This window comes from Lutjanus erythropterus, chromosome 10 (assembly GCF_056507025.1).
Source record: "Lutjanus erythropterus isolate fLutEry1 chromosome 10, fLutEry1.hap2, whole genome shotgun sequence".
Taxonomy (NCBI): Eukaryota; Metazoa; Chordata; class Actinopteri; order Lutjaniformes; family Lutjanidae; genus Lutjanus; species Lutjanus erythropterus.
The window spans coordinates 15,213,993-15,237,023 of NC_139326.1; the positions used below are offsets into that span (position 1 = coordinate 15,213,993).

The 23,031-nt window shown below is 38.0% G+C and overlaps 1 protein-coding gene across 1 annotated transcript in view; it reads left to right on the top strand.

The window, feature by feature from the left end:
- The window catches only part of ksr2 (kinase suppressor of ras 2), a 121,468-nt gene extending 105,386 nt beyond the window's left edge, over positions 1–16,082 (top strand). The window contains exons 16-20 of the mRNA XM_084728368.1: positions 3,797–3,893; positions 3,985–4,118; positions 6,818–6,952; positions 12,949–13,078; positions 14,768–16,082. Coding sequence (XP_084584494.1) covers positions 3,797–3,893; positions 3,985–4,118; positions 6,818–6,952; positions 12,949–13,078; positions 14,768–14,914 — 643 coding nt within the window. The 3' untranslated portion in view covers positions 14,915–16,082. The remainder of the gene's footprint in view (positions 1–3,796; positions 3,894–3,984; positions 4,119–6,817; positions 6,953–12,948; positions 13,079–14,767) is intronic.
- Positions 16,083–23,031: the final 6,949 nt, after the last annotated feature.

A 23,031-nucleotide genomic window follows, 5' to 3' on the forward strand; every position in this document is an offset into this window, starting at 1 on the left:
ATTCTAATTACATCAACAATATATTCAAAAATCAAGTGTACTTTCATATGCATGCTGACATTTTAAGCATACATTTCCAGTTTTCAAGCATGAATATACCACATATCCAAAATCTGGTGATATAGTATGGAATTGACCCTTACTTACTCCCGCTCCTTTTTGCTCTGTGTTCCAGCAGGCTTGGTACCTTGATCAGTTCTCTCATTTCCTGTTTCCTGTACTTGGAAAGAGAGACTATGAAAATAATCATATGTGGATGTGGAATCTAGTGTACCATGTTCTGGGGTTTTATTAAAGGATATAAATATAGTTATTTTATTGGATTTACTTGGATATTTACACTGAATATTTACATACATATATGTATATATGCTATATGAATAAAGTATATAAAGTAAACAACACTGTAATCTCAAAATTATCATGCTGATGACAATATAACTGTCATCCCAAATAACCATATTCAGTTATTTTATACAAACTGAAGAAGATAAAGAAATGTACTTTTGTATAATATTATTTGCAGGTGTGCGTTACGTTGTAAGTGAGGATAAGGCCTAACGGTGCAAAAATGTTTAGGCATGGAGGCGATCACGGTAAACTTTGTTGTATGTAAGTATGCATCTATTGAAAAAATAACAAATATTTTTGCATATAATAGCTACGTCACTGTCAAAATCTTAGCAAAGATTTCCCGAATAGGTAATCTGGTATTCCAAATTGAGAGAAAGACGATGAAAAATGTGTAGAATAAACAAAAAAGTTGTATATACTGTTAATATGTTGACATTCAAGCCCCGAAAAATAGCGTTTCGCTCTGCTCCTGAACTCTGATTTGTCTCTGACTGTTTGGACTCCAGAGTTGGTCCTTGTCCCCCTAGGATGCATTTTAGATCAGCCGCGGATCTGCCTGCCTCTGAGACTAGTTTAGTCCAGATGACAATGAAGCGTGCAGAGGGTGTGATTAGAACATGCTGCTACTGTTATTGAATGGATGAACCACCCACACCCACATCCCCTGCTGCATTTATCTTGACAACAGTACAGTTGAGCACACAGCTGGAGTGAACTTACTGAACAACTTTAATTATTTCACGGATTAGTGTTCACATATTTTTAATGCAAGTATTTTCTCATTTGTGTTCTTGTTAAAGACCATCGCTAGAATACTCTCTTGTTTAATTAATTAGCATAATTAGCAATGTTCAAAAGCAAATTGTTCAGATATTTGCCACTCTCCCGCTGCCGTCAACATAGGCTGTGAACAAAGAAGGATGTCTCACTAAAAAAAGAAATAATTTACCCTTTTGTTATTTCTCTAACATAAGAAATGAATTGTTTTTCTATCCTTCCCCATTAAGAAAGAAAGGCGGAAAAGAGGTGATTTCTGTGCTGGATTCACGATTTAACAAATGCTTCAGAAAACAAAGCTAAATGTTAAAATTTGACTCCTTTCCCATCACATTCACTGTGGCTGTAAACATCTTTTAAACAGCAAATTGACTGGCTGATTGACTGATTGATTGAGATTCGTGATTGCAGTTGATGCCAGCTGAAGTTGTCGTGAACGCAGGGGAGCTGACAGATAAAATCCTCACTGCTGATTGCTGAGAATAATAGCAAATGTCAGTACAACAGGTGGCTCTGTTTTCCACCAGTACTCTCTCTGTGCCTCTCCTGTTGCAGTTTTAGAAGAAAAGGGAACTAAAACATGAAACCTTTATCGTGCTCTGGCTGCAGACCAAACTGCAACATGACAAGACTGTAACATTAAGCCTAAGTGTGGTTTATTGGTTTATTAGGATGAGGGCTTTCAGGTTGCATTAGTGGAAACATAAATATTGATTCTATCTTTCTTTTCAATCGTTGCGTGTCTTAAGCAACTGGGGATCAATTTGGGTGAGCGTACAGAACACAGGGTCATCTGTGATGTTCCCACTGGGTTTTTTATCTTTGCATATGGCATAATTACTGCTTTTCAAAGTACATAGGTGACTTTCAGCGCGTTGAGGTGGCCTCATTAGCTTTTCATAAGCTGAGTACTATGAAATGCTGCCACCGTCTTCTTAGACTCGTAGAAATAAAGGTGCTAACTAGAACCATAAAAGTTTCTTTGGCTTTGTATTGATTGCATGATTTGCTTTTACTGTGGTGATTCCGATGTTCCTAATTCTAAATGTGCAAATGTTTTATTTTCGCATTAATTTTGAAGGGAACGATTTATGATGGAAGGCCGACCCTCTTAGAAATACAGAACACGCTCACAATGTTCTTCTAAGAACCTTTTTATTTTTTCAAAGGTTTTATCTAGAAACCACCAACGTGGTTCTACTGAAAGCTTTTTTATATTATGGTACAAAAAACTTGTGACAAACTGATGAAAGAGTTCTTCAAGGATTTTAACAATTCTTGAAGAACTCTCTCCTCTAAAAAGGTTCATTGGATGAAGAGACCCTCATACACCATTTTTGTGTTGAAAAGAGCCAGAGGGAAGAGAGCTGCTAAAAATGCAGCTGCTGTCAGGTCAACGTTTGGAATGAATATGCATGAACCGTTGGCTTCAGGTCCTTTGTTGGTCACCTGCGTGGCACAGTCGGGGTTGGGGGCTTCAGGTGTGAAGCAGGGGGTGGTTGTAGAACTGTCTATTAATACGCCGTTGTGATGGCACCCCTCCAGAAATATGACACCACCTCCATGCACCGCAGCTTCGCCCTGGCACCGAGTGGGCGCACGGTTCAGTTCAGAATGATGACATTTTATCCTCCAACATCTCAAACTGCAATAACTCGCTGACACGGTCACACACATCTGAACTTCAGGGTTACCCCTGTTTTGGTTAAAAGTGGCAAAGAAACATTAAAAGATGACTGGTTGAAGAAGCGAGTGCAGCAAAGTGCAGTCTGAGAAGATAAAGGCTCTCTCGTGATTTAAAAAGAGAGTATTTCAAAGGCTAAAACACTGAATACTGTGGCAGTGTTCCAACTATAGATGCTTTCACACTTAAAGTTTACTCTGAAGTCATGGCTGTCACAATATCAGATTTTCACTACACGATTATTGTGGCCAAAAGAATTCACAACATTGATATTGTCATATCGATAGAATGTCATAAAAATAAATAAATAAATAAATAATGCAATCAGTCAAATTAATCTTAAACTAAACTGTCTCTTTTGGCAAATGAATTACACTCAAGATACGGTACACGTATAGGAGAAAATGCAGAAAAAGTGGTCATATTTTGTATCTGAGCATGATACCAATAACCAAATCACATAAAAGAGAGAATATATTGCAAAACAGGTTCCAGTCCACAATCCACGCTCCCACTAGGAAAAATAATGCATGTGTCATGGCTGCATTACTGCCATTCGTTATGCCATGTTCATGTCATGTTATACAGACTGTAAAAACACCAGTCGCCTTGCTGTAACTAGAAATAGGAGATATGAAGAATTTATGGTGGCTACACTATCTCTTAATTATTTAAAATAATAACAATACAGTTTAACCTCTGACCGATATGATTACCAAGATATAAGAATTAAAAAGAGTAAAAAAATAGAGGATAAAATAAGATAAAATTGAAGTTATAGTTCAGTTATAGTTCAGATACTGTCAGAAAACAGCAGCACTTTGATGAAAAAATAATTACTCGAATGTAGCTTGGATTATCCCAACAGTACATGATTGTAAAAGCAGACCAGTGTTGTCAAATATTTTGAAGTTGATAAAATTATCGCATGACTCAACACAGTAAGTTGAAATCCTGTCCTTGTCTTTTTCTCTCTCTCAGCTTGTGTAAAGGCCGGACACTTTATTCTGTGGTGCGGGATGCCAAGGTTGTCCTGGACGTTAACAAGACCAGACAGATCGCACAAGAGATGGTCAAGGTAAAACAACTCAACACTGATTTCCCAGAACACTTCTGCAGCACACATCATATTACAGGGAAGTCACATCTCTCTCCCTCTCCGTCCTCAGGGGATGGGCTACCTCCACGCTAAGGGGATCTTACACAAAGACATGAAGTCCAAGAACGTGTTTTATGACAACGGCAAAGTCGTCATCACCGACTTCGGACTCTTCACCATATCTGGGGTTTTGCAGGCTGGCAGGTAATTATGTTCAATACACATTAGAGACAGGAGCTCTTTTTTCAGCATGTTCAGTACAGGCATTTGTCTCGGAGACAGATTGAAATTATTGTATCAGTATTGACACACATGGTGCAGGGACAACAAAACATTGAATGGAAATGAATAATCTAAATATTCATAAAAACATAGTGTGTCAGTAATTATATACTTTGACAACAGTCAGCTTTATTTATTTTGATTTATTTTAAGACGTTTAGTAAGTAAGCACAACATTTCATTTAAGACCGTTCAATTATCATTAAAAAACAGAAAACAGGGGAAAAGGCCAGCACACTTTATACTTTAAGTAATACAGACTCTTACAAACTTACTTCTCTTCAGTTATTTTTACCATAGTTTTAATCTTCTGTCAGCTTTTCTGCTCAGATGCATATTTGCTCTGGTTACTGGTTCTCACTTTTCAATGTATTTTTAAATAAATAGACCAACATCAGGGATAATTTGCAACATTTCTGACAGGAAACAACATGAATTATGGGTAATGAAAGAGATTTACCTTAAGTTGGTGTAAATCAAGTGAAAACTGCCTTCAGTTCATCTTTACTGTAATTAACACTTCTGCACTGCAGAGCACAAATGGTGGTAAAGACACCTCTCTTTACCACCGTTTGTGCTCTGCAAGAGAAAGAAAATAAGAGAGTGGCTGGGTCAAGGATGAGCACAGAAATTCAGCAGTGGTTGGGTAAAACTGACAGTACCAACAGCAATGTTATACAAAGAAAACAGTGAATCACAGACATGGTCAGAATTCTTTGAATTGATTCTTGCTCCACTAACAAAGAGAATATTTTCTGTCATTTGTCCTGTTGTGGCTGAGCGAACCAGTAATCAAGATTAATCTCATGAGGCAGAGACTTTCATCAACCCTCCAGAAAACAGTTAAGTGTAAATAGTGAAAGTGTTTCGGAGACAGACCAGTGAGAGCAGCACAGTGAGCCATCTGAGTGCACCTACAGTACATCTGCAGGCACAGCAGGATTATATTAACAGTGATTTTTTTCCCCCAATATGTAATTAGCAGATTAAGTAGCTGAGTCAGTCTTAAATTTTATAAATCATAAGATTGCAAAACTGTTTGCAAGATTGAAGTTATTTAATGATACCCTGACTGAGAAAGCTGAGTTCTCCCGCTGCAAAATCTGTTCTACAGACTGTCGCAGCTTAGATTTCTAGTTTCTGGTTCTGGGTAGCCAGGAGGTGTGCTAAATTAGTATTTTTGTAACCTCATGCTATGCTCTATCCAACAAAGTATTAGCTAAAAACTCAGGTGCTGATAACAAAGCAACATGGGTGTGGGAGGCTCGCTTGCAATGCATCCTGGTACAAGTAGGTACTACTGCATGGCTCTGCGAGCAGGAGTACTCAGTTATCTTGGTCAGTATCACACACAGAGGAACTACATTTAACATTAACACTGATTGGACGCTCAAATGAAAATTCAACTTTTTTTTTCCTTTAAAAGCAACTAATTTAAAGTAATAATTCAACATTATGAGAAACAGACATTTTTCTTTCTTGCCTAGATTTAGATAAAGAGATCAATACCACTCTCATATCTGTGCATTAACAATTCAGTTTGAGCCAGGAGTCGATTATCTTAGCTTAGCATAAAGACTGGAAATGGGGAAACAGTCTGCTGGCGTCATCACTATGAGAACATTGACTTAAGACTATAAAGTCTGACAGTAAAGCTAACCATTTTCTATTTCTATTTATTTATCAGCTTTGGAGGTGCTCGTAGACAGATTTGGATACCTTTGGAAAGAGCCAGGCTACCAGACTTTATGCTAAGCTTTGCTTTGAAATATTTATATCACTTTGTTGATCATTTAAAACGTTGAGTACAAGTGAATGGTCACACTGGCTCACTGACATACAACAATCAGCAACACTTTTTATAGTTCTGACCATCAATTATGATAACATGTTGACCAACAACATACCTGCTGAGATGCGGTGACACGATTAAACCCATCATAACTGACAGGCATGAAAACTACAGTATGACAATGAGACCGAGGTTATTACAATAAAACTATCCTTTAAAGGAATCATTCAAACATTTGACTTAAACACAGGTTGACCTGCTCATGGTAGATGTCTCAGCATTTGTTGTAGCTGTCTTTTTTCATTGGCTGTGACCGGGGCCAGCCTCTCCTCCTCTTTTGAGGTTTTTGATGTTCTTGCATAAAGGCCATGGCTTTGTGTTGTTTACTACACATAGTATGAGTTAATTACTTTAATACATTTACTTAAGTGCGTTTATGTTAAAGTCGTTGCTTGCATCTTTTTCATGTTACATTTGAGCAGAATAGAGATTGTAATTAAGACTTTATTAGACCCATCTTGCAATGTGACTTTGTGAAGTGTGTTGTTATCACCTATAAGTGCCTTTATTAAATAAACAGACATGTTGTAATGGTTTAAGTACAGATGTGATGTTGCAAATTGCAACAATATGCGAGTGATGCAAATGCAAAGCTTAAAGCAATCACACTTCTCTGAAACAGTAATTGAAAAGCAACGTCATCCACTAATCTTATTAGGGATAATTGCAACTACAATGTACTGTAATTAAAATGCAGCAGTGTAAGATATTTAATATTTAATGGCTTGGCAGCATGATACAGCAGATTCCTTGTTTCCTCGTTCTGCAGCCGGAGAGAAGACAAACTGAGGATCCCCAACGGCTGGCTGTGTCACCTGGCCCCTGAAATCATCCAGCAGCTCTCTCCAGACACGGAGGAGGACAAGCTTCCCTTCTCCAAACAGTCAGATGTCTTTGCTTTTGGGTAAGTGTCCTCTTACCTGATGCCCTCCTGTTTGTTTGTTTGTCCAGATAACACCTGAGCCTGATGTTGGACATTCATAGCCCACTGTTGACAGAGAAGGTTTACACAACTAAAATATGTGTGTGTGTGAATTCAGTAAATTCCTGCTCACTTTTACAGAGCAAAGTCCTAAAACTCTCATTAACAGGTTTTCAGATCTCATTATAGATACAGATTTTCACTGCGTACTGTACAGAGACAAAGTTAATGTAACAACGTGATATTTTAAACGACAATTTTGCTTCCGTTATTTTCAGACTTTTGATATCCAACTTACAACCATTTAATGAGAGCAGGATTAACAATTTTAAAACTTAATTGCTTAAAAAATATCTGATTTTGACATGGACTCCACTTGCTCCCATAAACCTGATTATTTAGAAGATCTTATACTCTCAGGAACAGTGAAGAACCCCGACTTTGCACATATCCTTTATGAATAGACCCTTGGTTATAATAGTACAAGGGGAGGAACTGAGCACAAATAAGCATTGGCATTAGGAAAACAGCAAGATACTGGAGAAGATGATTGAAGCAGATAAACAGCACACTGGTTTGTGATTGGTTCCCCCACGTGGGTGCAAAAGAAGGAAGCTTAGCCGATCAAACCATGCAAACCACGAGAAAGTTACTTTTGAACTGACTGGATTTCTCTAGGAAGAGGGTAAAATGGCTCAATGTTGAGGAGCCAAGAGACGTCAACTAATTGAACAGGCAGGAGAAGTGGATCAAAGACTTACAAATGATGCTGTGTTTCTGATTGAATGTGTGCTAAACTTCATTTCATGGAAGCTGCCAAACATCTGGTGAGTGTTTCCCAGGTGAAAGTCTCAGCTGCTGGGAATAGAGTTTGCGTGATTGCAATTCAGCCCTCACCAACGTAACGTCTAAGGAAAAGGACATTACAATATAATGTATGTATAAAAATCTCCTAAGTGGCAAATTTAAACATTCAAAGATAAAAAAAAAAAAGATGTTTCACAAATGACTGCAAATAAAGACAACAGGTATTCATTTTTTACAGACTGCTGACAAGGAGCCATCTTACAGCAGTGCCTAACTGTATAACTTATAAAAACAAAAAGCAGAACTACTCGAAATTAAAAATGCATCAAAAATGTAAATGTGTCAAAAAGTGACATTGACAGCTTGTGGTTTTAAATTAAAGACTGGATGCAGTATTTTGTCAGTAGTGAATTGCAGGGCCATGACGCTTACAAGTGTTTGTTTCCAAGTCATATCGCAAGTCTTTGAGGGCAAGTCCAAGTCAAGTCTCAAGTCTCTTGTAATGAGCATCCAATAATCTGCCGCATGGTATTCGGTCTGCTTACGACATTGCATAGTTATATCTAAGGAATTTATAACTGTCAAACACCAGAGAGAATCCACACGCAGAATCACAAGGCAGAGGCAGGAATAAGGCAAAAACTGAAATTTTACTGATTCTTCCCAGTAGAGCAGAGTACAGTCCGTAGCAAGAGTCAAAACCAGAAATCAAAGTGATCAGGCAGAGGTACAGAGGCGTCAGGCAAAAACACAAACCAGGTAAACAGGCACAGGTAATAAATCCATTAGGCAAAACCGAAAAAGAGGCGGGACACGAAGCAGGCATTAGCACGGCAACGATCTGGCAAACAACAGTGGGAAACTGACTGGTATAAATACTGAGGGGGGATGAGCAGATAAGAAACAGGTGTGTGGTGGCTGAGCAGGCTGGTCACAGATTGGCTGACAGTCAATGCAGGGGCAGTGCAATTGGGTCTGGACTGGAGGATGAGCAGAGGGGTGTGAGCAGGAGGAGCAGCAGGAGGGTGCAACTAAGAAGCTCCAGCAGAGTGCATGACAATAACATGCATTGTATTATTGTCACTCCTTTATCTATTATCATACAGTATCACCATTGATTAGTGGTATGGTATATGACCACTTCAAGCAGGATATTGCAATTCAGTATGGCGCTCTACCCAGCCGCAGCATCATGCGTAAAGATGTATCACACAGCCTCATATGTGCTCCAGTTGTGCAGCACAGTAGAAAATCATTCTCCATGATAGGATGAAGTCTGGGAACAAATAAAGCCTACTGCTCTGAGAAACTACAGACGAAGGCTGTGCACTGTAACAGCAGCAAGGAGCAGAGAGGGGGAAAAAAAAAAACGCAAATCTCCATGCGTTGACAGGCAGGAGGGAGAATGCACTACTGAATCACCTGATGTCAGTCAGTAAACGTCCTCTACAGAGTTAGTCATAAACAAAGAAGACATCCCACAGATAAAAAGCTAATGACATACCAGGGAGAAGACCAAAAAACCACCGTCACTCCTCAAAGCACAGCTGGGGACATGCATAGAAACTCTATGCATGTCTCTATGCAAAAAAAAGTGTGCCAAACAAACAAACACACACTCACCTTTTAAAAATCTTCAGCAAACTCCAATCTAGTAAAGCAAGCCAGCAACATAGCTGATGACATTCAACTCGTCGTTTCTTTGATGTTCATGCACCACCAAGTCAAATTAAGATTGTTCACAAACCTCAAAGGTGTGGCTGGAGTTAAAGTCACAGACATGTCTCCACATCTTTGGTTAGAGCCGAGTGATAAAATGATAATCGGTTTCACAATGAATTATACAGTTATTGATGAGTGAACAATAATATCTATTACATTGTAATTTTCATTTTAAAATTTACAATTTTACTGTAACAGTGTTTGATTACTGTGCTTTGACTCAACCAATGTTAGCACACACGGGCACAGCATGCAACATGGGTTTTGTTTTGCATCAAAAACATTTCAAATCTTTGAGAGAATTTTTTAATTTAAATCTTGGTAAAATGTTTTCAGTGAGTGCATCAGTACTTTTTGAACATTTTCAGCACATTTTAACAATACCACGATAATATTAATAGCTGTTATAATTTTGTTCCTAATATTCATCATCAGAAGTTTTCTTGGTCTTTCATCTCTAGTAGGGCCTAAAGAAAATATTAATAATGCCAGAGAGAGCCCAGCTTCTTAAAAAAGTGAACACTAATGACCAACTCCCTCCCGATCCCAGTAATTTTCATATAGTTTCTAAAGAGAAAACGGTCAAATGCATGACTTTAATTTGATCTAATGATTAAGAACCTGGTGGCAAAACTTAGATATGTATTTGCTGTCAGGTATGTTGTATTTTTGAGCAAAATTATACCTTGGATTCCCTCTGAACTCAGTAGCTACTCCATCTTGATTGATTGTCAACTGACAAAATCTGCTTAAAGGGTGTAGGCTCTAATTTTCCCTTAAGCTTTCTTTAGTGGCCTTCCACAGAGTTGAAATATTATGCACATATTTCTCAGGAAACTCAATTTCTGGCCACTTTATAGCATTCATAGACGACTGAGAGTCTTTAATGTCATATGGATTATTGTTAATTCTGATGGCCTTTATGTTTCCATGAAGCTGTCTCTCTGTATTGCAGCCCATTCAGTGGTGATGTCATTTGCAAAAGTATTTCTTTAACAGGTGGTGACACAATAATCAAGCACACAATAGATTCATTTACGTTTGAGAGGATCAATACACTCATGACAGTGCTTAAGAAAGATGGACTGTGCACCAAGCCAAGCTTTCAGTCTTTAAACATTCATCTGGGGAAAATGATTGACAGAAGAATGTGTGAGCTTGTAGATCAAACTTGCAGATACATTCATAAAGAGGATCTGTCAAAGTTATGAGCCAGATCATTATAGATAGTCTGATTCAGGTAAAATCCTAGGTAATCCCAGGTAAAAGCTTTCAAGCAACAGTCACCAGCATTTAATTGTACAAAAACAAAAGATGTGAAAAAGACAAATTACGGTCTGTTTGGGGGTTATGTGTTGCACTATTTCTTGGCATGGAGGAGTAAGTGGAGACCTGTTATCACTGTGAGACCGTCAGTCAACCATCGGACACTATAGTTTCTATACATATTAAACAAATGAGATATAACATGTTAATTTTGTGAGCTTTAGAGATGCTGGTAGGTGGATAATGTTACCTTAAGACAATGCTACCTGTTTTCAGTCTTTATGTTAAGCTAAGCTGACAGACTGCTGGCTGTATCTTCATATTTAACATACACAGACGAGAGCGGTATCTCATCTACCAGCGTCACGAACGCAAGAAAGCACATAAGTGTATTTTCCAAAAAAAGTCAAATAATTACTTTAATACATAATACACAACCAAAGGAAACATAAAAATACATGGTTGGTGATTATTGATGTTATTGATATCATGGGTCTGAGGGTGTGAAACAGTGCGTGCTTCCCCAATAAGAGAGATGCTGTGTGTGCATTTACGCACAGGAGTCAGCGGGGCAACTTCCTGCACTAATTGTTTAATTCTGTTTCTACTAGAGAGTTTACTCTGTCCTGTCAAGTAACAACAAGTTCAAGTTATTTCAGTAAGAGTTTTGCTGCTTAAGTGTGCCACGATATTTGCTGCAGCGACATTACTGAAATTAAACAGAAAGAAGCCTCTCTAATAGTTAAAGAAAATTGTTAAAGAAAAGGCTCATATATCAATATAACACACAATAAACAAATCACCTTGCTCTGCTCGACATAATTTAAAGGGTAATATAGCCTATAGGGATGGGTGGGTGGCGGGTGTATGATATATACGTACATGCAAATTTGGATGACCTCAGAGTCCATCTGCACATCACTAACACGTGCACTTAAGATGACTTTATGAATAGCTTAATCATGTTTAGAGTATTACATGGCCCACCTGTCCACATGAACACTCTTCTTCACTCTCTATTTCATCACTTGGAGCAAAAAGGGACGGGGTGTCGTGCCAAAGCAAAACTTCTCTGTCTTGCATTTAAGCTGTTGTAGTGTTTTTACCTTTTAGAGAAACTGCCCTTAATCTAACCAGTTTACCTTGAATCTCTTTAGTTAAAAATATGTGGTATTTGACTAACTTTTACCCAGATCATCTCACTTACTCCTTTACAGATTACTTTTCTGAACGTCACTCTGGCTTGTCAAGCCAAGGTGTCCTCCCTCTTTGTGCTGAGTTCATTTGAAATCCCCAAGGCTCCTGTTCTTCCTCTGCTGCCATTACAGATTCATTTGTGGGGGTGGACTCTGCTCTGTTGACTCCTAGCACAATTGCATTTTCAGATGGCCCCCCATATGGAGGTTTAATCGCCATATCATTCTAAAGGGAAGAAGAGTGCCACGCTGGCGCACAATGTCCAGCTGCTTTGTTAGCCCTTGTGTTACCTAGAGGTGACCCCCGTGGCTGTTTTACATATTCATCAACCATCAGCCGTCATTTTTTTCCCCTTCTCCTGGCAAAGAGCTATTTTTATACTAACATGACATGCAGGAGCAGAATGAAAATAGCTGCTTATTTGCACAGGGAGGGTGGCGAATGCTAAATTTGCATGAGCAGTAATTAAAAATGTGCTGTTTCTTAACTTCTGGATGCAATTGTTCTTCTTTCAAAACTTAAATTAATCCACACAATACAAGTTTCCACAGCTGTACATTCCTCAGACAGCTTGTCAAAACAATTTCATCACACTTTAATTTACAGTACACTTACAAGACATAACAAGCAAGACTTTATATCGAATTAGACAAAAACTATGTGTGATTTTACTGTAGTTTACAGTACAGTTCTGCTGTAAAGAGTTCAAAAATACCCTCTAATAAAGTCTAATAAGGGTCTAACAGTGGGAAATAATACATATACCAGTTTACAGTACACTTTGGTTGTAATGTGTCCCTTATTATCCTCTGGGAATTTCTAACAAGCGTCTGATGAAATGTTGGCATACTGACTTATAAAGAACGTATTATTGCCCGTAATGTTAACACTTTCTTCTAGAGGTGTGTTGAAGACAGTAGTATTGTTCTCCTGACCAGACAGTCCACAGCAGTGACCCGCTCCATCCTCTCTCTCTGTCGTCACAGCACCATCTGGTACGAGTTACATGCACGTGAGTGGCCTTACAAGAGTCAGCCAGCAGAGGTGATCATATGGCAGATCGGCAGCGGGATGAAACCCAACCTTGCCCAAACCGGCATGGGGAAGGAGATATCAGTAAGTTTTTCTTTTTAATTTGTCACAGTTCATGAGTCACTCTGTTTTTCAAACTTGCTGCATATTTTTCGTCTTCAAGCACTCATTGAATCCAGAACTCATTTTTCTCCGACACGTTTTAGAAACTTTGATAAATTAACTGTGCATGATGGAGACAATAAGCAATCTGGGGCTGGATTCACAGAAGAGCTCTTAAAGTGGATCTCAAGACCATACCTAGAAACAAAGAAAGTTTTGAGAAGAATACTCATAAGCTGAATTGACTTAGACGTAAACTTAAACTTTGCAGTCACCATCATGTAAGTTTGCATGAATGCATTTCAGTGACCCTGGTCGTTGTATGATGCGTGGAAAGGTATTTTTATTGGCTAAATTTGTGATTAAATATTTAACTAAGACAGATGTTTTGAAGAAAGCTGTGGAGGATTAAAGTAAGAAAAATATTCTCAAACTATTTCTGGCTCGTTCCACTTCAGAAACCAGAAAAAGGTCACACACATTTTTTTTTTTAAATTATCAACCATTAACAATGATAGGGGAAGCAGTTAAATTTCAGTAGAATAAAGGTCAGCACAACAGCTTGAGCAAACTCTTGTTTTTTATTTTCTCTACATAAATCATACTCATTCAAACTTAGATATTTTCCCTGAGACCTCCATTCCTCACCTGCAGTGGCTCTACGCCCCACAGTTTGAGAACCTCTGGCTTAACAAAGGGTGTCAGATCAGAGTTAGTCTTTTAGATCAGATGTTTGCAGTCTGACTCTGTGGGTCCCCCATAAGGGAAAATCATGACAACTGCACCTGTCCACCTTGCTAAACTCTTGTTCCACTCACTTCCCCTGTCCTCTCTCCAGTGTCTCTGAAGTAGCAGCAAAGTTTTGCAGGTCACACGTTGTCAAGGCTGTGATGAGTCGCTTGAGTCAATCCTATAGTCATATTATATGAAGTAGACACCAGAGACAAAGATGACACCCATTCAGTTCAAGGAGAATGGATCACCTGGCACATAAGCCACAAAAGTTGTCTAGCTTCCAGGTTTACTTCCACAGTGTGCAATGAACTAAATGTGCACAGTGATGTTTTTTTCTGATGGTCTCGCTTGACATTGTGATGATGTCACAGATTTTCAAATAGCTTTTCTCTGCTCTAGAAAAGTTTTACAAATATAAAACCTTTGTGGATTAAAAATTCATTGTAGAGTTTGTCATAATTGACCTTGTTTGCAGTTCAAAGTGTCCCATCAACAGTTTGAGAGATGCCTCTTGGTGGCTTATGGGGGAAAATGCTTTTTGGGCCACAGGATCATTTTCTGCTTCAGTACCACAAATGGCAACTTGGAAGAATTGGAAGCAAGGCTGAGCGGCAATGCAGAGTCTAGATTCTATTATATGTTTATGATCTATTCAACTTAAATGATACCAGACCATACTGTTTTTCACAGCCGCTGCTGCAATTGCTTATTGTGTTGGCCATCAGGCCAAGTCGTCAGTATCTCCCAGTTGTTTTCACAATATGAACATGCATCTGTCTCGGACCCTTGTGTCTTTGTTAATATCCCTTTTGGATGTTCTGTTGATGCTAAACCTGGTATTGGTATCAAAGTCCAAATTCTGGTATGGTGACAACACTCTCTCTGATACAAGATGTTTAAATGCAAAATCTAAAAAGTCTTTTCTGTCTTTTCCAGGACATTCTGCTTCTGTGCTGGGCGTACAAGCAGGAAGAGCGGCCCAGCTTCTCCAAGCTGGTAGATTTACTGGAAAAGTTGCCAAAACGGAACCGTCGCCTTTCCCACCCAGGGCACTTCTGGAAGTCAGCTGAGTATGTCAAATGAGTTAGGGACACAAAACAGCAAAACAATGAGCAACTATTAAAAAAAACAAAACAAAACTAAACAAAAACAGCCGCCATAACTCTACATAAGTAACCCACCTCCTTAAAGAATGCACTGAATCCAAAAGCCAGCCCAGTGATGAAAACTGCCCGTGCTGTGTGTATTTTCATGGAATGTTGGCATGTGTGTGTACAGATAAGTTGACTGTCCAGCTTCTCAAAGCAGTCGGGACTCATGTTTTCCTTGGTTTGATTTGAACCATACAGGAGATTTTTCCTTTATCTTTTTTGTCTTTAACTATTGACTCGATCCCTTCATAATATTTGATTTATTTCCTGGATGTATCTTGCTTGTAACTTTTCGACTGATCACACCATCCTGGACTTTAAAAAAGACACATGTGTGAGTACAAATGTAGATTTTTCCATGTCTTCTTCTTCTTTTTTGTTTTGAATGAATGTAACTGTTGTACATCAAGCATTGTATATTTTCACAACATTGTCTTGCCATTTCTTATGTCTGTCAACTGTGTAGACCATTTTGTCAGTGTTACCTCATGGTCTCTTCATGTGTGGATGTCTGTACAGGTTACGTGTTTGTCTGAAAAGCTTTATTTAACTTAAAAAATGTCCTCTTATTTACACCGTACCATTTGAATGTGAAGAAGCCAGCGTCCCTGTTTGTGTGGGGATGTGTTGGCGCGGTTCTTTGATGGGAGACTGATCAGCCTGTGCTTTGAATATTGCCTGTGAACATAAGCGAGACGTTTGAACAATAACTTTGGGAAAAAACAAAAGGCAGCTGGTCAGACCAGGACTCCCTCACTTGACGCTGTTCTGTGAAAACGCTGACACTTGAAATGTATCTCGCCAACTGTTGCAGAACTAATTACCCTTTGGAAATGCTATCACTGAGCCCCCCAACCCTCATTTCCCAGAGATAAATGTATATTATTTTACTTTAAATAGCTAAAGATAGATACAGAATATAATAGATACAGATAAAAATCTAAAGCTTGCTACTGTATAGTCAGTGCAGTAATTTTAAGTTATTTTATCCAATCAATACATGAACTTTGTAGACCCTAATCAGTGACAGAGTACTGAAATTTCCATTAGCTTTCTGAGTAGTGTATGATACTGTTTTATAAAATAGTTTGGATAAAAGAGCTGTTGCTAAAAGGCGTGGGTCTGAGGACCAGAGTGATTTAGTCTGGTACAGGAAGGAGAGGTTTTAAGATTCCAAGCTCTTGTCATGCTGTGACTGTTAGAAGCATAAAGGGAGAGCACATGACCTTTAAAAAAAAGGCAAAACAAAAACTTTATTTTTGTTAAAAATTTGTTCAGAGTTGCTTAAAAGCAGTGTTGTAGTCACTCTGGAATTCTTCAAAGTCACTGAATTCTTATCCAAATATTTTTACTTATTTTATTTACTTTTATGTTGAACTTTTTTGAGAATGTTATATTTTATACAGATTTCATCCCATAAACAACACATTATGAGCAAAAGTTGGTCTTTTTTTGTAGATATAGTATGTTTGAAAGTTGAAATGTTGTTTTCTCATCCAAATGATTGCTATCTACCTTAAGGACATTTTCTAACCAGTCATTACAACATAAATAACTTAATAATTTTGAAATTAGTCGTACAAAGGTGTGTTCAGGCTGAATGCAAGGTGAATTTAGAGGCAGCTTGATTCCATTAAAATCCTAGTAAAAAGACCAATGTAATGCATGTAATGTAAGCTGCTACTACTACCACTATGTTTAGCATTTAGCTAAAATCCCAAGCTGAAAGAGTGACACAAGTGGGGTCACAAAGTCAGTGAACTGGTTCAGAAATGTCAGTTACAGTAATATTTATTTAACATTAACCAAGTCACTCCATAGCAGCTGTACTGAACTAAGTAATGATTGTATTGCTTATTTATTCAACTTTTGAACTCTCAAATACAATGAAACTACATGTGAGAAAAAATAATTTCTACCTAAATACACCCACTAACTGTATGACAGCACAGAAGGAATCGTGCATCTACTCATGGATGAGAGACTCATGCTTGTTACTGTGTGATGTAAACATCACTGGTGTTCTCTTTGGCTAACCTGTAATGTTAGCACCGCTGAGCTAGCCAGCACTGTGAAAAGGTTGGTGGGTTTGATGGTAGAAAAAAAGTAGTTCCTACATGAAACCTAGAAATCTAGATGGATCAATAGCACTAGAGGCCAGGAAATTATGTGTGTATAGTTTAGGGTGAACTGTCCCTTTAATGCAAAGATGTGTCCACTCAAATTAAAACATTTACAGTTTATTTTACAAGAGAAAATGAGAAAGGGTGTGGAAGATAACAGTCTGAACTGTACACTTAGGCCTGTACTGTACAGGCACACTACACACACACAGTCTGTGCGTGTTGTTGGTTAGGTACAGCAGGATATTAATAAAGTGAGTTGACAAGCTTTTTGTTTGGTCTGAACACACCTGAACAAAGGCTGAAGAACTTGTCCAATATGTCATTTCCTGTCACATGTCAACTTTTTTTTGTGATTCTTTATTATATTGAGTGTATACACCATTTCTGGAGGTTGTACTGACTCCCTGTGAAGCCCTGTAACTCTGTATTATTACACTCAGATAATGATTATGACAACGAATGTCCAACCATTGTGATAATTGGCTTGATTTTCACAGTGTTGCTGTCTTCTCTGACTTTTTTCACTTGTAAATAAGCCTTTGCCATTTTTTTCATTTAAAAAAAAAATCTTTTATTCATTAATTTGACAAAACACATTTTGTCTTTTCTTGACGTTAACTACAGACGTGACTACAACACTGCTGAGGTGACTGCGGAGGACAAATGATTCTTAAACTTGCCTTCTTGTTTCTTAAAAGAGGTGTTAATTACTGAGTTCTTGGATTATAAAGTTAACGTGACAAGTTAGTAACTTAAATCTGGCTGAACTTTCCCTTTAACATATCAGAAAAGACATATCAGGATGCTGAAAACCACCCCAGTCCATTTTTCTACTTCATGCTGTATATCATAATATATTTTAAATGTATGTTTTGGAGATATAGCAAATCTGAGTCATATCATAATGAATTGGAAGCTGTGGCGTCATTCGAGCTGTATACTGCTTTTGATTCTCTCTAGCCACGTCGAATAGATAGAGACAATCCAATCATGTTAAATAGCCATTTTCCACCTCATTATATACACATCTGTGTGTTGGAAAATGCATACAAACAATCTGCTGCTGTTTTTTGGAGTCTGTCTGTCTATTTTGGAATTGCTGGGATTCAAATATTGTAAGTGGATCATTTATATTTGTACTGTTTACAACTTTCAAGTGCATGAGATGGACTATCAAAGATTGATTCTTGTTATGAAAAAAAATTATCCTTCTACACTATATATAAAAGTATGTGAGCATTTTTCTGATGAACTGTTGTCCATTGAGCAGTTTGATCTCAATACCTAATGAAGTTTTACGTCAGGCTTTGCAAAACTTTTCAACAGCTTTGTTTGAGAGAATGATTGTTTCAGAATATTTATAGATTATATAAATGATTAGATTAGCATTTAAATAAAAGAAAAAAAGAGTTGCGACCTGTGCACATGCTAGAGGTGACAACAACCTGACTGGACAACAATCAAAGATCTAACATTAGTGCCAAGTGTACATAACAGATTGTAGACTATGTTTTATCGTCACTTGCCGTAATATCAATATTCCTTGTGAATTTTTTGACTTCTTTCTTTTGGATGTACAAATTGTGTTGTGTTTTTTTGTTGTTTCTGTTTTCTGTTCATTTAAATTTATTTTCCGCCATTTTCCTTCCTAATTGCATAAGCATTGATGCTGTGTTGTTTCTTTTCCTTGATTCCGTCCTTGTATTGTAGATGATAGCTCCAAAAAGCTTGTATTTAATGATGCCTTATGGTCCATGGCTTAGTGATGAGTAGATTTTGATCACAAGCTCTTTTATTTGCACTCATCCTTTACAAAGTGTATGACAATAAAAAGATGTTTTCATTTTGGACGTTTTCTGTTTCTTTTATGTCATCTTTTATCTTAGTCGACCCTTATCCATATTTTACTTTGGTTGAAATTTTTAAAACGTCTTTAAAGAGCTAATTTTGGTTGAGTCAGTATTTATTACGTAATTAAATCCTAATATTTATGATTACTCATTTTTTTTAGTGATGTGATCTATGCTCTGATTTTAAATGCTGTGTATAATCTAAATTATTAAAGTGATCATCCATACAAAATCTATTACTATGAAACACCCACCACCCGTAGCCATGACAGGTGGCTATTAAAAAATCACAGAGAACAATGGCTGTAGTCAGAGTAAATTCATGTCAGTTACCAGTGGTTTTCATGGTGGGGAGCAGTGGGAATAACAAAGAAATCCATAGTAACCTGTTAAAGGAATGGTTTTGACATTTTTGGAAATAGTTACTCACTTTCTTGCCAACAGTTTGATACAAAGATTGATACCACTCTAATATCTGTCCCATGTACGACTATAAGAACCACATTCCTTGAGTCTTGTTGTCACTGTGTGTGTGCCAGGCAATCAGCTGAGACTTTAGGAAGTCACTTCACTTATAAAAAGAAATTGTGCAGCACACAACCCCTGCAAAACCACAATCTGCCATTTTTACACTTTGTTTATTTTGCAAATACAAAACAACATTTTAATTAGTTAACTAAAAGATCCAATGTGTGAGATTTAGAGGGATTGACATGTTAGAATGACATGTTTTTACAGTAGTACATTCTAGACAGGGCCTTCTTTGTTTTGTTTCGTGGCCATGACTGGTTCTCCAACACACATGGAAGGAGAGAGTGAGACAAAGTGGTTGCAACTAAATCTACACACCGCTCCTGAAGAGGTGACAGAGCTAGGCTAGCTGTTTGCACCTGTCTTTATGCTAAGCTAAGCTAACTGGATGTAGCCTTATATTTACCAAACAGATATGAGGTGAATATCAATACTGTTATCTAACTCTAAGCAAGAAAGCAGGCAAGCATAATTCTCAAAATGTAGAACCATTCTTCTAAACAATTCTTGCAGCAAAATAAACTCCTCCGAGAGGACTCGTCTGTCTGTCCGTGCAGTAGGCCTACATTACAAGAACACCACTGGTTAAAAACGCAGCTTCCACTTGTTTTTTATGCAGTTAATATGTGACCCAGCAAGCAGCGACTTTGCAGTTCTCTGTGAATGAATAAACAGTGACCTAAAAAGACCAATTCCCCTCTTATTATCTGAAAATACGGACCTGTCCTCACCATGAGAAAACTGAGCATGCACTATGGTAAATAGTGTCTCGTAGCAGGAAACAAAAAAATCTAAAATAAAATTGGTTTGACTCACCTCTCTCACTCTTGTTTTTGTATAATGGGCTGCTTGCTCCCACTAAGATTCCTCCTGGTGCTCTCAATGGCCAGCCCGACTATGATCAGCGCCGTTCTTTGGTAATTTTTTACCGAAATACTCTAAAAATCTAAAGTGCTCCAAACATCTTTAGGAGCCATCAGCACTGATCTGATTGGTCTGAACAACAGTGGTCCGGCCATGAATCCTCATGTGATCTATGATTTTGTGAGTATAGCTGCCTCGCAAGGTAAAAATGTATGCCGGACTAAAACATCCTTACACACAAGTCGCATTTTCAAGTTGTTTCCACTCATCCATACTTTCAGCTCGTAACTCATTATATTTATTATACATTTAATTCCATTCATATTAATTAGACCATTTCCTACTTCTTCAACTCTTCACATCCCTTTAGCTGCTTCTTCGTACAACATTAATCCATCAATGCGGTCTAGTTTTCAGCCAGTAATATATCAGTGATATGCAAAATTTGGTAAATTTGGTTGGGAAGATTTTTGGTGGTGACCTTAATGGTTGAGAGGGACAATTTACCTAAAATAAGTTAGTTAAGAAAAGGCGATCTCCAAAACCCCATTTACATCAGGCACTACTATGGGATCTGTTTCTGAATATCCTACATAAATTGCATATTTATACAGGGTGTAAATGCATGCAGAGTATGTTGTGATCAAAATGTGATTGGTTTGGCCAGACCACACTGTGAGCGAGTCAGTCAGTGTGTCCCACCAGTCCATTCTCATTCCTGACTCTTGAGATACCGATGATTTGTCACTGCCCCTCGGTGACTCATACAGATGCGCATTTGTTAAAACTTGTAAGTTACACAAGATTATGTGCATCACATAACTTGAGCCACGTGACTTTCAGCCTGCAAGTTGCTTCAGCGCCATTTGACTGTTGACGTCATGTTACATACTTGTTACTTATTTACTGCAACCAACAATTAGTTTTGGTGCCTAAACCTGTTTTACTGTTGCAGCTGTTTCACAACTTGTCAAAAGAGGCTTTCTGACAGTGTCTGATACAGCCACTATTATACCTTACCTTGTCAGTACCTCATGAGTCAGTATCTGATGAGAGCAGGTTGTTACAACATATTGAATTGAAAGAAATAAAGGCTAGTTGTAAATCAGCTAAACTTCCTTTTCCTGTCAGTTTAAACAAGCCCTGCAAAACCTAGAAAAAGTAGCTGTAGGTTTAAGTCATATGCAAATTAGTTACGTGGTTCTCGTGGACTCCCAAGTCAAGTGAAGCAATGCCATGGACACTTTTATTTCAGTCTTTGCCAGGGAAGACTTACTAGCTACCACCACTTGTAGCTTTTCCTAAATGCTGTGCTCACACTTTTCCAAATCTGTTGGTCAGGTACCCATATGAACCATGTAACCTTTTCCCCTCTATGTGTTTTCGGTGTAAGTGATGAGGGACAAAACAGTCATCATTTCAGGCCAAAACACTATCCAAAAATTATCTAAAGACTTCAGTGACATCAGCAGTCAAGTCACAGAGATATCTTTCAAAGTTACAGCCTTTTTTATTCCCTTTTTGTGTTTCCACAAGAAGGTGTTTCCTTGATAAGCTGTAAATTTTGGAATAACTTTTGGACCGTACATTTTGTCTCCCACTATCACATGGCCAGTATGATTAGCAGATCTTATCACAGCAACCAAAACCCGTTTCAGAGTCAATAAGGGCACCCGGCTGTTGTTTAAAGATAGACTTGAAAAAATGTGAATCTGTCCTTTAGCAGGAAGAGGCAGAAGTAGGCTTCCTATATTTCTTTGGGTGCATTAAGATGCATTTTTCCTCACACGGATAGGATATCCGGATAAAGAATATATGTTAATGCCTGGTGTAAACAGGATCTTTGATACCAACTAACAGCTGTCTCAAGAACTTAATGGTTATTTTGTGTAACTTGGCTGGAACCCTATTCAATTCACAGTTTAGAAAACCACAGCTGTGCCAAGTATAAAGTTAGTTTTAAGTTCTAAATTTAGCATGAAATTACTGTAATGTCTGTAAAGCTGATAAAACAGTACAAATCCTGAGATATGATGTGTTTCTGTCTTTCATTTTTCTCAACTCTGTGAGCAAGCTGATATACTGATGACAGTGTGTGCATGCTTGTGTGTGTGTGTGTGTGTGTGTGTGGGGGGGGGGGGGGGTACAATGTCAGACCTGTGAGTCACTGGTTGAAGAGAGATAGTGAGTTAGTGAGGGCATAGAGCAGGAAAATGGCACAGTAGATAAATAGATGGACAGATGAGCGCTCTGCCCCTCTGCACAGCCAGTCCTCCTCCTTCTTCTTCTCTGCCTCCACCTTCGAAGTCACGGTCACTGAAGCGTAAAAAATCCACATGACCCAATCTCATGGAGGCTGAAGCCCATCAGAGCATGAATTTTTGGTTTCTGTCAAGATTCTTAAAAGTGTTAAAACTTGATAAGGTTCAGTGCATTTTTTATTACTGTACACATAGACGCAAAGAACAAAAATAAAAACAAGTGAGAGTCAAAAGACAATTAAACCATTTTTTTAGATTGAGTTCATAATGGATAATGCATTTAATGTGGGTCATGAAATAGTAATTAAGAAAACAAAATAATCTAGTATCCAAATCAAAATGAGATGTTGGCATGTTTCTAAGAAATTGGAGCTCTCAAACAAAAGATTTGGTGGCTCCATGTCACAAACTGATGCT